Source organism: Prinia subflava, chromosome 4 (genome assembly GCF_021018805.1).
Source record: "Prinia subflava isolate CZ2003 ecotype Zambia chromosome 4, Cam_Psub_1.2, whole genome shotgun sequence".
NCBI lineage: Eukaryota > Metazoa > Chordata > Aves > Passeriformes > Cisticolidae > Prinia > Prinia subflava.
Window position 1 is genome coordinate 4895542 of NC_086250.1, and position 14945 is coordinate 4910486.

At 41.0% G+C, this 14945-nt stretch overlaps 1 protein-coding gene across 1 annotated transcript; it reads left to right on the forward strand.

Moving 5' to 3' along the window:
* The first annotated feature begins 1335 nt into the window (after positions 1-1335).
* On the forward strand, positions 1336-14448 carry PYROXD1 (pyridine nucleotide-disulphide oxidoreductase domain 1). The gene is made up of 12 exons (XM_063395226.1): positions 1336-1611; positions 3016-3096; positions 5177-5296; positions 6423-6551; positions 7370-7443; positions 8045-8205; positions 8829-8929; positions 9768-9897; positions 10747-10859; positions 12010-12132; positions 13015-13152; positions 13477-14448. Exons 1-12 carry the CDS (start codon positions 1531-1533, stop codon positions 13723-13725), a joined length of 1500 nt encoding a protein of 499 aa, XP_063251296.1. The 5' UTR covers positions 1336-1530; the 3' UTR covers positions 13726-14448.
* Positions 14449-14945: the final 497 nt, after the last annotated feature.

A 14945-nucleotide genomic window follows, 5' to 3' on the forward strand; every position in this document is an offset into this window, starting at 1 on the left:
AAATGAGGTTTTCCCCTCAAACACTCCTTTTTTCAGGGGTCACTGGGATGCTCTAGGGAGGGACTGGGATGGGACTGAAGGCACTGGGATAAAACTGGAAATATGAAATTGAAAAGAGAAAGAAGAGAGCTCTTCCCTGCACTCACACACGCTGCCCCACCTGCTCAGGTGCTCTGCTCCCTCTCCTGGGCTGCCTGTGGCACTGGGCTTGTCCTTTGCACATCCTGCAGCAATGCTCCGGGAGTATCCAGGAGTTCCCCTGCTCCTGCAAACGCTGTCACTGGTGTCCTTTGAGAGATCCCCAGAGATTGCCCACTCCAGAGGGCCCAGAACCTCCCCTGAAAGCAGCCCTGAGCAGGACCTGCCTCTCCTCACCCTCACTGACCACATCTGGGGCTGCCACACTCATCCTCACTGACCACATCTGGGGCTGCCACACCTACTCCTCATCCTCACTGACCACATCTGGGGCTGCCACACCTACTCCTCATCCTCACTGACCCCACCTGGGACTGTCCGGCCTCTCCTCATCCTCACTGACCCCACCTGGGACTGTCCGGCCTCTCCTCATCCTCACTGACCACACCTGGGGCTGTCCAGCCTCTCCTCACCCTCACTGACCACACTTTGGACTGTCCAGCCCCTCCTCACCCTCACTGACCACATCTGGGGCTGTCCGGCCCCTCCTCATCCTCACTGACCACACCTGGGGCTGTCCCAATCCTCCTCATCCTCACTGACCACACCTGGGGCTGTCCAGCCCCTCCTCATCCTCACTGACCACACCTGGGGCTGTCCGGCCCCTCCTCATCCTCACTGACCACACCTGGGGCTGTCCGGCCCCTCCTCATCCTCACTGACCACACCTGGGGCTGTCCCAATCCTCCTCATCCTCACTGACCGCACCTGGGGCTGTCCAGCCCCTTCTCACCCTCACTGACCACACCTGGGGCTGTCCAGCCCCTCCTCACCCTCACTGACCACACCTGGGGCTGTCCAGCCCCTCCTCATCCTCACTGACCATATCTGGGGCTGCCGTAGACATTGATTTAGGCAGGAATTTCACTAAACCCCGCTCTGAGTCTCACTCAATAAACTGAGCAAACCTTGCTGCTTTTCATATTATATAAGAAGCTGGCTAATATGGAACAATATGAGGAGAAACAGAAACAGCGGTCACTGCCATAAAGTTTACCGGGATAGGGCCCGGGGTGTGGCATCGGGGAAAACCCGGACTGGCTTTCCCTAGAATACGGAATGCGGGAAAACCCGGACGGGATTTCCCCGCAATACGGAATGGGGGAGTCTCGGGCTGGCCTGCGGCTCGATCCCGGAACGGATGCGCAAGATGGGGTTGGATCCCCGTCATTTGCACGGAGACGTTCAGCAGATACTGCACACGCGTTACGGGAACACCGGATCGGCGGGGAAAAGCCGCCTCGGTGCCTGCACGATGGCTCCCGCCCTCCGCGGGGAGGAGAGAAAGTGTGGGCGCTGCCGCTCGCCGTAGGCGGGCCCGGGGCTGCGGCGATGGCGGGGCCGGGCGGCGCGGCGCGGGCCCGGTTCGCGGTGGTGGGCGGCGGCATCGCGGGGGTCACCTGCGCCGAGCAGGTAACGGGGCTCCTCCTGCCCCCGCTCCCCGCCCTGCCCGCCGCGAACACCGATCGCGGAGGCTCCCCGGCCTCACGGCGAAGCCTCGGCGTGCCGGGGCCCTTGGCGGCCCTGCACCGGCTGTGAGCGGGTGGAACCCGGCGGCGCTGCTGGCCGTGACCGCGCTCACTTAGAGACATAAACCCCGTCAGGATCAGCCTGTCCTGTCATAGAAACAGATCTGCACAGCAATTGCATAAATATTCGCATGTGTACAGTAGTCTCAGACTCTGTCCTACACTCTCCTAATCCCCATTCCTTAAAAATAATTCGTCTCGTTTGAGAAAACACAAACCAAACGCAGCCCCAGGGCAGTGTTGTTGTAATATGACGATGTTTATCTGTGTAGAAATACGTCTCAAGAGGTTCTAACTTGATAAGGTTATTTTGAAGCCGTTTATGAAACGCTTTATAAAAAGAGAGTTAAAACTTAATTGCAGAAAGGTGGCACTCTGTGCCCTGGTCCAGAGGTCAGGGACTTCAGGATCCCTGCAGGAATTACTCCATAAAGGACTGAGCTGTAGCTGAGCTGTGATATCTTCTTTATTATCAATACTGCTCAGCTTTTATAGGCTCCATGTTTTAGAGCTGTATGCTTCATCCAGCTCTCTGTGAGCCCAAGCTCTAAAAATAAATTAATCTCTTTCTTGGTCTCAAGGGTTTTGATGGATTTAAAGCAAAGGTAACTGGAGATAATTCTGTACCTGTAGAATGAACTTAGGTGGGTGTAAGTTTGATGAAGAATATTTCATCTGTTAGGGCTGCAGAGCAGCAAACAGACCCTGTTTGCATGCATGTGTTCTCTGGGGATGTCAGGGTCCCTCTGGCTGTCATCCCTTCCCCCCAACATCACCCTTGTCTTGCTCTGCTGTCACCTTGCTGAGCAATGCACATTTCAAATGGGAGTTTCTCCCTTTGGCTTGGGCCTTTGTAAGTCTTGCGTTCCTTAAAAGTACCCCGAAGATGATCAGTTTACTGAACAGGGTATAAAATATGCAGGAGAAAGCAGCAGTTCCTCTGTGAAGATGAAAGCTGTAAGCAATTAGTCACTGCTGTGCAGTAAAAATAAAAAGTGTATCCACCAACCAGAAATGTCCCCAGAAATCACACGGTCATAGTCTGATCCATCAGATGGCCTTTGGAATATTGTGGAGTTCTTGAAGGTATATTTATGTGTGATTGAAATAAATGTTGTGTCTCCAAATTCTCTTCAGTCCTTATCCTTCTTTAATCCTGAAGTAGTGTTTATTCAATAGGATTCTACAAAATCAAAGTAATGTATTAAGATGTACTGCTTTTCACCAGTAGTTTTATTGTGTTAAAGTCTGATGATGACTCTCATCGTGGTTTCTGTTTCTTTACAAGCTGGCTGCAGAATTCCCAACAGAAGACATTTTTTTAATGACAGCTTCCCCAGTTATAAAAGCTGTAACTAATTTCAAGCAGGTAAGAGATACTTCATTTTTCTTACAGTAAGACGTGTTCAGAGTTTATATGTGCAGATAATTTAGAACTCAGTGGTGAAAAATGCTCATAACTTTGAGCTTGTTGTCATATTAGTGTGATTGCAGTGGTGTTAGAAGGACTGATGAGCTATTTTGTACTGGTGTTAGTTAGACTAATGAGTTATTTTATAATGATTAGTAACTGATGAATATATAATATATAACCCTTCAAGCAAAGGTCAAACCAGGTACTTACATGGTTGAAGTGTGTTCAGAGTTACTGAAGCTTTATTTCACTGCTCTATTAGTGAGTGACCTCTTTTAAGCACTGAAATGGTATCACAGTCTTGCTCATGTTTGAATTTGGGGCAGAAACAGCCTTCTGACAAGTAGCAAAAGAAGGGATAGCCTTCTGGGAAATTGCTTTGAGCTTTATCTACTCCAGGAGCTGCTGATTCAGTGACATCTTTCTTGCTGGTTGGAAAAAGAAAATCAAATGCATGCAGGAATTCAGATTTGTGGCTAGGAGGGTCATTGTGATAAACGCCAATCACTCGTTTTTTTAAATTTATGAATATTTAATAAAGAATAAAAATTGGTTACAAAAATATTAATACAATAATAAAAGTTTAAAAAAAGTTTTCAGAGACAGGACAAATAATGAGACAACAAGAGCAAAGAAGGTAGCCCAGGCTTTTGTCCCCCCTCCCTCCCAGACAAAGGCTAGGAAGGAGAAGGGCCCCGAACAAAGAGAAGTCTTCTTTTTTAAGCCTCCAGTTTATGACTATTCATATCTTACGTAAAACGAGTAATTTTCAGCTGTTTCTTGTCACAAAAGCTTTCTGTTAATTAAAAGAACGCATGAGAGCATACGTCCTTGAGAAAGTTAGGTTCTGTGGATAAGAGGCCATAAATTCTTCTTCACTAGAAGGTTTAGAGGCCTCTGTAAGGTTTAGGGGCCTCTGTGAATGTTATCTCTCTGCTGAGGAATTTTTCTTCTTGAGCAAAAAAATATAACACACATACACAGCTTCTATTGTACTATAACATTGTTAATTACAAAACTACATTCACTACATTATTCTAATGTTAATATAGTATAACTTTTCTATCAGATTACATATAGTAAATATCTGCGTAGAGCCACATATACAATATGCCTTTTTCACAGTCATTAAGCTGAGGCTGAGAGCCCTCTGTGAGATTGTTGGAGTAACACCCAAGTAAAGAATGCCTCCTGAAAGTGCAGACAGCAGTGCCATCAGTGTCCAATAAACATTTGCACAGTGCAGAGATGTAAAATCTGTAATTTACATCAGTGGGAATTTACGTATCTGAAGAATAAGGGAATAACTAAGCAGTGTTTGAAGGCAGCAGTGTCTAAGTTTTGGACGTAAGCATCTTAATTCCTCTCTGAATTCCAAGCATGATGTGGCTTCTGGTTCCTAGCTGTGTTCCAAATTCTGGATATTCAATAAAGTAGCAGGCCTGGATGTTTCCCTGCAGACACTCTCTTTTGGAAAAAACACAAAATTGTCATCACTGATTTGAATGGTTTTCAAGTTTTGGTTTGCCTCTTTGGGGTTTTTATTTTGTTTGTGTTGGTTTTCTGTTTGATGCTGTCCTTTTCCCCCAAGGTCTCTGAAATACCAGATAGTGGCTCTGGATGAGTTGTTTTATCAAAGTTACAAAAAAGAGAAAAACCGGATTTTTTTAGGATTTCAACACTACATCAAATAAATTAAAAAGCAGTGTTAACAACTCTGATAATAGATTTCTTTATGGAATAAACATTGTAGCAGTTAGAACAACTGTCAGGGTTCTCCATTTCTGCTTAATCTCTATCTTTAGGATTAAAATGTAGTACTTTGACTCTTTAACCAGGGACAGGCATGAAAAGATTCTGTATTGAAAAAGGAACGTTTAGCGGTTACATAATAACACATTTTCAGACAATATGGGCTTTATGTTGTGACTTTTTTACTGGAAATGAACACACCATCTTCTGTCAAAAGCTTTAGAAAAAGAGATGGATAAATGATCCATATTTTTAAATATCTTTTTTTTTTTTTCTCCTACAGGTCTCCAAAACACTTGAGGAATTTGATGTTGAAGAGCAACCAAGTTCCCTATTAGAAAAACGGTATCCTAATATTAGAGTTATACAGTCTGGAGTAAAACAGTTAAAAAGTGATGAACATGTAAGCTAAGGTTTTCTTTTTTATTTGGTTTTTCAAGTTATGTCTATAAAAAAATAACTTAAGAAGTAGCTGAATGTTTTGGGTGAGAAATTTTGTTCAAGAACATTTTGGTTATTGAATTGATGTTACCAAAATTACAAGAAAATATTTCCTAATCTAATTTCACTTACTGCTTAACACTGTTTATCAAGTAGAAATATATACAGAGGACAAAATAAATCTTGAAAGAACCAACATTTCCACATTTTCTTCCTTCTGTTTAGCAGGAAATAACTTGCAAATATGAGCAATGGACAGCATGTACACACCCTTGTTAGCTCTGTGTCAACATATTATTTTTCACTTCAGCATGTATGAGAAACTCCCATTCACACCCAAAACTGGGTTTGCTCACTTTTAAGTTTTGGACATGTAATTTCAGGTAGATTCTGCTAACATTCTGAATCCAATGGTTTTCTTACATCATTACTAAGATAGGCTTTTAATATAGGTCTTGATGGACATAAATAATTAATGTCTGTGGATTTGGAGGATCTTTTGCCCAAAACCACTTTAAACTATTCAGCTTCTAGTTTGCAGAACGACAAACAATGTCATAAAATGTTAAAATTTAAGATCTTCTTTCTCAGAATGATGCAGCTTGTTTGGTAGCTCCACTTTTTCTTCAGCAAAGACCAGATTTGCAGTCTTTCTAAACTTTGTCCTATCCTGTTCCTGGTTAACTCAGAGCTACTGCTGTTGAAATGTTTTGAATGAGATTTTCAGCTGCTAATGTACAGTAGTGCACAGTTCTGTTCCTGGGACCTGAGGGACATTTGTCACCTAGAAAACAGAACTCTTTTGGCACAGCCAGTGAGTACAAAGTGCCACCAAGTGGTAAAATTGATCTTGCTTCGAGTGCACTGTGTACACTTCCCATTTTATTGGTCACATATTTGTGGTGAGTGTGATGGGAATAAATGACACACAGGCAGTAAGAGTATGAAGGCTTGCTCCTTAAGGAGCCCCTAACAGCTTTTAGTGTCTGCAAATTACTGTGGCATTAAGGAAAGTTCTCTTAGATGGCTTGATTTAGATGAATTCTCCTAGATAAATTGATTTTTTCTTTTCTCTTCATTGTTAACAGAAAATTTACACTGAAGATGGGAAAGAATACCTATATGAAAAGCTTTGCCTGTGTGCTGGAGCCAAACCAAAATTAATTGTTGAAGGGAACCCTTATGTATTAGGAATCCGGGATACTGACAGTGCACAGGTAAATGTGGTTTGGACTTAAAAATGTGTAATATATTCCTGCACCTGGTGCAAAATACCAGAATTATTGTGGAGTGAAATGGAGAAACAGAAAATAATGTTTGTTAGGATATATTCTTAAATACGAACATTTTCACTAGAAGAAAAACAGCCTTATAATGCTACTAAAATAATTAGCCAATATATTTGTTAAGTTTATAGATAGCTCATACACATTATTTCAAACAGGATAATATGGAATAAGCAATATTTTTTCACCCTCCAGGCAGAATCCAAAGGGAAATTATAAATACTAAGTAGGCACCAGTAGAAATTTCCCTGGGAAGGTGTGTGTGGTACCTGGTACAAAGGGCTGCTTCTTGCAGTGGAAAGCTACTGAAGGGATTACTTTTTATTATGTAGCTTCTTCTCTTTGTACAGAAAAAAATTACATATAGTCAAAGAAAATTTTCACCTGAGAAATGACTTAATGGACTAAAAATTAAGCTTGGAAGGCAAAGGTGAAGTTTCACTGCTATATAGGTCTTCAGAATTTAGAAGATGCAGGGTGAGAACTGCTTCTCCATAACATGGAACTGCCATTCATCAAATGAAGCTGGACCTTGAGGTTAAAAAAAGGAGTTACATTTTCAAATAATCTGAAATGAAACTGAAATTGTTGTTTGTTACAAGAGCTTCTCTTACAGGTCTTAGCCTAGCTATATGTGTGTCAGTAGCCGGAGAAAATCAAGAGCAAGAAAATACTGAAAAGTATATAGTTGATCAGTGTGAGGGAACATGCTTTAAGTTCTAATTGACATTTTTCCTTTCTTAATGCAGGCTTTTCAGAAGAATTTGGCTCAAGCTGAGAGAATAGTGGTAGTAGGAAATGGTGGGATTGCCCTTGAATTAGTGTAAGTGAACAAAAATACATAATCAAATAAAATCTTTAACAATGCAATGCTAAATCTGGTATACATGGGTTTGGGAGAAGGTTGACTTATAAAACTGTATCTCTTAGAGCATGTAGTAGCAAAACTGATTAGAGGGGTTTTTTTTTGCAACACAGTGGTTTTTACTGACACATTCTTAGGAAAGCTCCAGAAGAAGCTTTGACACAGATATCAAGGATGTACAGTTCATGTTCCACATAGTGCAAACAAGATCCAAATGCTTGTTGTTAACAGTGGGAGTCTGGCAGAAATGCACTTCTTTTTCATAACAGGGAGCAAGAAATACTAATTATTAGTAATATAAATTTGACCTGCCCCCTAACCCCTACTCCAGTTCAGTCAAGGTTGTGTTGGTGAGAAAGTATGGCTTGTCAACTGGAAGAGATATTTTTTAATGAGTTCCTTAAGTAAATATTTAGAAGTAGATTTGATAGGTTGGAAAATCTTGGATCCTCTAGTTCTGGCTTCTGGAAGGAAACTTGACACAGTTCTGCTTGTGTTGCTACCAGTCAGATCCTTTTCAGGCAGCCTGTCACTTTATCCCTTGTTTAAATGTCCCCAGGTATGAAATTCAAGGCTGTGAAGTAATCTGGGCTATCAAAGACAAAGCCATTGGGAACACTTTCTTTGATGCAGGAGCAGCTGAATTCCTCCTCCCAAAGCTCACTGCTGAAAGCCGAGAGACTCCAATCGAGTGTAAAAGAACCAAGTACACACTGGAAGGTATGGGGGTTTGTTTCCTGACACTGCAGCAGCATTTCATATTAAAGATAGTCTTAAAATCAGTCAGTTTAGCAGCCTGGAATAAGGCTTACTGTTATCATTAATGACATTTCCTTCTTCAAAAACTGAGAGTAAAAAAGCAATGTCAAACCCCATCCCGAATTTATGTAGACAGAATGTAATAGAGTTTCTTGCAAACTAAAAAAGTGCTTACATTTGTGCCAAATTTATATTAATTCCCTGTATTCCTTCTGCTGAAGAACTTGTTCCATTTTCTGTAATGTTTTGGTGTGAACTATCTCACCATTAGATAGGAAGGAGCTGTCACACAGTAAAATATTGGAGGAGCAGATGAAACTGCACAGAACATTATTACAGGTGGAGTGAAACTGCAGCCTCAGAAATAAGGTCTGCATGAACAAACATCACACAAACATGTGTGACAAAATCATAACAAAAAGCAGAGCATGATTCTAGACATCAGGCAGGAAGAATAAGGATATTGCACTTTCCTCTTTCACAGCCAGATGGTATTTTTCAATGAATTGAGAATCCTTGTGCTGAGTTCTGAGGACAAGGAAGTATGCACACTAAATCTGATATACTGCATCTCTTTCCTTTAGGAACTGAGGAAAAAGGAAGAGCTACAGGAGCATCTGACAAGCTGGGCAGTGCCTTGGGCCCTGACTGGCACGAGGGCTTACACCTAAAAGGGACTAAGGAGGTATGGGTATAACCTTGCTGTCAGATTTATTTAAATGTTGTGGGCATGAGCACTGTGAAGAGTTCTATGTTGGCAATAAAGCAGAAATCCTCACATTTAATTTATTTTTTCATTTATGAATTGCTTAGCTGTTAGGTGTTTGTTTCCGTTTTGCATTTAAAAAATGACCTGTCCAGGGTGATCAGTCATAGACCAGCTAAAGGATGTTTAGGATATTTAGCAGCTTTATCAGTGGTGGTTTGGCTGTTGAAGGCTGTGGAACTGTATTTGTGTAGTGGAGAAAAAAACAAGACCCAAAATCACAAAACAATTTAGAGAAACAGGTAACTTTCCAACTTCTGGCTTGAGCTCAGAATATGCTTGAAATGTGAGTTGATGGTATAGAGTATGTTTTCTTTTTACAGTGATTAAAACATAAAGTTATTATTATAGTTATTAACATAAGTTAATATTAAGTTATTAACATAAAGTTACAAATATTTAATTCATGATAGAAAACAAAGCATTTGCAATCCTGAAAGACAGAAGAGTTTACTTTATTCTGTTCTCATAAGGTTTGAACTCTCTTCCTGTAAGCTTAGGCATGCCAGAAAAATCTTAATTGTTACAAACTTTCAAGGAACATCAGATACCTGCTGAAAAAGCAGGTAAATTGCCATTGGCCATGGTTAGATCTGTGCCAAAAAGAGGAAAGTGTGGAAATCCAGTTAGTGAGCTGGGATATATGGTGGGGGGTTTTTCCAGTTTAGTAATACCAATTTAGGTGAAGATATCCGTGCTATTATCAATCTTGTGATTGCTAATCATGATGTTTAAAATTTTATCAATTTTTCTTTAGTTTTCTCATAAAGTACATATTGAAATACTGTGTGAAGTAAAGAAAATACACTCACAGCAAGAATTTATCCAGCTGCAACGAACTTCCTTGACTTTTCCTAAAGGAGAGAAAAATGTAGAAGCAGATGAGGGTGAGTGCCTGTGCTGATAAGAAATTGAAGATGAATCTGTGCTGGAGCATGTTTGATCTTGTTTGCTGTTTTAAAGCAAATACAGATTTGAAAAATCAATCTTTTATCTCTATAAATTGAGGTGTAGCAGTTTACAGTAATCAAATTTATGGGCTACAAATAAATTACAAAATCTTACGGGTCAGACACTTTTTTCCACAAAGTAACCAAAATCCTGTGTGCAGAATACATCCTCAACAAAATCCATTTAAGTAATATTTTAATAGTGAAGTTAAAACAAGAAAAATCCCACCAACGTTTTGTATCAAAACTGAAGTAAACCTTCAAAGTAGCTGAAAATATTCCTTTTTTAAAATAAATAATTATACCTATAATTTCCACCTAATAAAATGAGTATTTAAAATACTATTTTAGTAATCACTTACTTTGAGCGTAAGTCAAATCTGTGCTTTTTTTGTTTTTGTTGTTTTTGAGGCACTTCTGTGCATCTTTAAATTTCTACATAAAAGAATATTTGGCAATTGCATACTTGAGAGGACAGCCCACAGGACACAGTTTTACCTCCCTACAAATGAGGGCTTTAATTTAGGAAAATTCTGAAGACAGTTATTAGTAGGAGTTGGAGCTGAGATCCAAAATAATTTTTTTCTCTAGTTCTGAGCGATGGTAAGAAAAGTTAGAGGTAATCTCTGATAATTTTTTCCTTTTTAATTTTAATCTTTCTTTACCTATTCAGTTACCTCAAAGGTTTTGTGGGTTTTTTTTTCTTTCATATCTTATCGTAAGATGTAATTAATAAAATAACTTCTGTTGGTTACATTCTCAGGACAAAATTTTCCCCTTTTTCAGTGCTGTGGCCTGTATATGTGGAATTAACTAATGGAAAAATTTATGGATGCAATTTCATTGTCAGTGCAACTGGAGTTGTACCAAATGTTGAACCCTTTCTTGATGGCAATAATGTAAGTATACAGATTTCTTTTGGAGCTTTTCAAGTAAGTTGAAAGAAACTTTTTCAGCTGGTTTATGCTTCTGTTCTGACATGAAACATGGATTGCTGAAGATTTAAATACTGTGCACCATCTCAAAATAAGGCAGGTTGATACTGAGAAATCCAACATGATACAACTGTATTTGATTTGTGGTCTTGGTTTATTTTGTTGTTCTCCAGGTGTGCAGACACAGTATATATGCAGTATTAAGTCTATGCAAAGAGAAAAACTAATATATATATATATTTGCCTATAATATATGTGGTATAATTGGCTAATGTGGCAAAAATACATAATAATTTCCATGTTAGTTCTGTAGGATGTTCTTACCTTATTAATCTTGACATTTGCTCCTGGAAAGGAAGCAACTATTTCCAATATTTTTCATCTGGGACACTGAGCTGTCAAGGTGCTTGTGTTTATTGAGGGAAGACACCCTGAGCCAGCACCCAAATGAGGATGGTGATTCTGGAGTTCAGAACTGCCACGTGAATTTCCACACCTTGAGATAATTTTGTTTCTGTGTTCAGTTTCTGCTCAGCAACAAATAAAACATCCCTGGGTTATTAACACTGTTTTCATCACAAATCCAACAAACAGTCCCATACAAGCTGCTACTAAAAATGATCCCAGACAAAACCAGGACATTGGGATATTTTGGGTTAAGTGGTGCTATCTGATAAGGGAATAAAAGGCTGTGCTCTAGTTAAAGAGGAAAATGCTGAAAACACAGATCTGATGTTGAGCTGTGAGGTATTTCCAGGCCCATGCTTAGATCAGGAATGAAGTTTTTGCAATGGTATTTTCTTGCCTTGGCAGAAATGCAGTGTGATCTCTTAGGACTGGGTGTCCCTGTAACAAACAGTGTGATTTGGAATTTGGCAAGCCCTGTGACTTCCCTGCCTAGGTATCAGTAACAGTCCTTTAAAAACCTGTGCTGTGCTCTAGAAATAATAACAACAGTAATGCTTTGTACCTTCATGGAGGCCTTGCCACTTGGGATATTCTCATAATAATAAAATAACAAAAGAATAAAAGAACAGCTGATTGCTTAAGGTGGAGGAAGGTGAATGACTTGGTGACCTGTTTGTTTCACTGCTGGTGTGTGCAAACCCCTCAGTTTGCCGTGGGTGAAGATGGAGGACTGAAGGTGGACAAGCACATGCACACGTCACTGCCAGATGTGTATGCAGCTGGAGACATCTGCACAGCAGCGTGGGAGCCGAGCCCCGTGTGGCACCAGGTACATCCAGTGTGTGTGAGCCACAGGGAGGTGCACACCACTGCTGTCGTGGTTTGGAAAGAGGTGTCTGCCAGGAAAAACCTGTCCTTGGAATGGGGAATGTAAACCCCCTCCCTCCAAATTAGTATAGTTTTGAAATTTAGGGGCTTTCAGGCAAAGATACGGGGATAGGAATAACAGTTGTTTACTAGGAATATTAAAAATAAAAATGTAGTTGTACAAAAAGCAATCAAACAAGAAAGAAAACACTGACAGAGGCAGAATACAGCCTGACACCCTGTGGGTCAGGGTGCTGGTAGCAGTGCAGTTAAGTCCTTCTGGAGTGACAGATGTGGCTCTGTTGGAGCAGAGATGCTCCTGTAGAAGGGGATAGTTTTCTCTGAAGGTCCAGTGGTGGTGAGATGGGTCTGGTCTTCCTCTGGGAATCCAGTGCAAACAGGCTGTGCTGGTGTTCTGAATCTCAGATTTTATCCAGGTAGGAATGCTTGGCTCCTCTCCCTGGGTGGAGCATCTCCCAAGGGGATGATGTAATTTTATCAGTCATGCAGTGAGACTCAATGACCCACTAACAGAAAAAATCTCCCTGAAGGGAGGATGAGTCATGGAAGAGATAAACACCTCCCCAACCAGTTTCAACAGATGGCACTAGAATACTTTTGGTTGCATCTTGCATTGCAACCCAAGACAAGTGCACACACCAAGGAGTGAAAGGTTAAGCAAGTGGGTAAGCCTGGGTGGTTGATGACTGAGCTTTGTGGAGGTGGCTGGAAACAGAGCTGGCCAGCTCTTATAAACACAAAGTATGCACTGAGGAGAGCAGTGAGTGTGGTCATGGCACAGTGACAGTCTTGGGATTTAAATCTTCCCAATTTTCTCTTTCAGATGAGGCTGTGGACCCAAGCTCGGCAGATGGGATGGTATGCAGCAAAGTGCATGGCAGCAGATGCTTTGGGGGAATCTATTGATATGGATTTCAGCTTTGAACTATTTGCTCACATTACAAAATTTTTCAATTACAAGGTCAGTACAGTCTGATAGTTGTAAACCACTGAGTAACATATACTACATGCTTATATTCACTTGCTGACACTGAGCAGGTGCTTTAATATTGAGAAAACAGCTTTCTTTATATAGTAATTAATTCTAGCTTAGATTTTCTCCATTTGTACTAATGTGTATTTCAAGGGGAAGATTTTTGAGTCCATTGTGTGTTAGTGGGGGAGGGACCCTAGGGACAAATATTTCCTGTTTGCATCACTTTTGAGGCCGAGAACTGTTAGCAGCAGAAATGCTAAAAACCACTGCACTGTTCTTCTGAGAGCTTTTTCCTTTCCCTCCTGCCAGGTGGTGGTTCTGGGGAAGTACAACGCTCAGGGCTTGGGCTCAGACCACGAGCTGATGCTGAGGTGCACCAAGGGACACGAGTACGTCAAAGTGGTGATGCAGAACGGGCGGATGATGGGAGCTGTGCTGATCGGTGAAACGGACTTGGAAGAAACCTTTGAAAACTTAATCTTAAATCAAATGGATCTTTCAGCCTATGGTGAAGATCTCCTAAATCCAGATATTGATATAGAAGATTATTTTGATTGAACAATACCCCATTCCCATTTTGTATGAAGCTTTGATACCAAGTAATATATCTAAGAAAACTGTTTGCTCAGGATTACCAGAAATGAGGGATAAATGCAATCCTGCATTAAGATTTTGGGTTGACCTTGCCAAAATACTGACTGGTTACTGCCACAGGTCCCAGCTATTGCTGCAATCGCTGTTGAGCTGGCTCAGATGAACAGAGAACAGCTTAAGGGCACAGGGTGCTCAGAGCTCTTGCTACCTGGAATGTGGGTTGCAAATATATGGCCTTACTCCTTTTTTTCCTTCCTCCCCCTCCCCAGTAAGTTTACTTCTGAAATAAATGTATTTTCTTGTCACAAGCTTTGCACAATGAAAGCCAGGATGAGATGGCAGGTGAGAGCAGCTCTTTAACCTTGTCTCTCTTCACATTCAGGTGTTGGGATGGAGCTGCACTATTGCACAGTGCCAGCCCTGGACAGCAATTGTTTCATCCTGGCTTTTGATTTTGTTCTACAGTTGCTGCCTGGGAGTTGCTATTCATTTTAGAGCAAAGTGGGAACAATTTATTGTACTCTACTCCATGCAATTTTTTTTTTTTTTTAGGAGAATGACTGTTTTTAACTAAATTTTCAATTTTTGGCAAAGGTCTCAGCCAAAGGATGGGTGAAAGACTACAGGCTTTGTCACTCTCACAGTTTTACCAGAAAAATAAAGATGAAGAGCATGTTCTTACTGCTATTACTTTTGTATTTGTTATACATGTCAGTGTAGGGGAGAAGAAGCAAAATGCAACCACCCAGCACTTGTGTTTATTAGAAACTGAACATGTCTTTTTGGTATTTGGCTGCCAAGATGTTAAAAGTAAGAAAGTAAAATTGAATATAGCACTCAGCATATGTGCCTGAGAGTGCTTGCAGGCAGCAGTAGCTGTTGAGTTTTTCCTAGGCTGGCAGGTTGTCTTGTTTGTAAACTTAAAATTAGGCACTTCTGCAAAACTCAGAAGTCATAAATTCCTGTTTGAATAACAACCTAGAGAAGTCCAATTTTAAGAGGAACACACATATTTCAAATAAATAAATACACGTAATATTTCACTCAACAATACATACAGTATTTCAGTCAAACATGCCACAGTTGGTGCAGGGACACGTGTCCCTGCTCAGAACTGCAGAGGTGGCAGTGCCCATGTGGGCTGGGCCAAGCAGCCCTGGCACAGCAGCAGCTTTGGGCACTCC

Bases quoted from the DNA above. Each gene is read 5' to 3' on its own strand.
- PYROXD1 (XM_063395226.1), top strand. From the start codon at position 1,531: ATGGCGGGGCCGGGCGGCGCGGCGCGGGCCCGGTTCGCGGTGGTGGGC. The intron at 8,206-8,828 runs GTATGGGGGTTT...TCTTTCCTTTAG, and splicing joins AACCAAGTACACACTGGAAG to GAACTGAGGAAAAAGGAAGA. The intron at 13,153-13,476 runs GTCAGTACAGTC...CCCTCCTGCCAG, and splicing joins CAAAATTTTTCAATTACAAG to GTGGTGGTTCTGGGGAAGTA.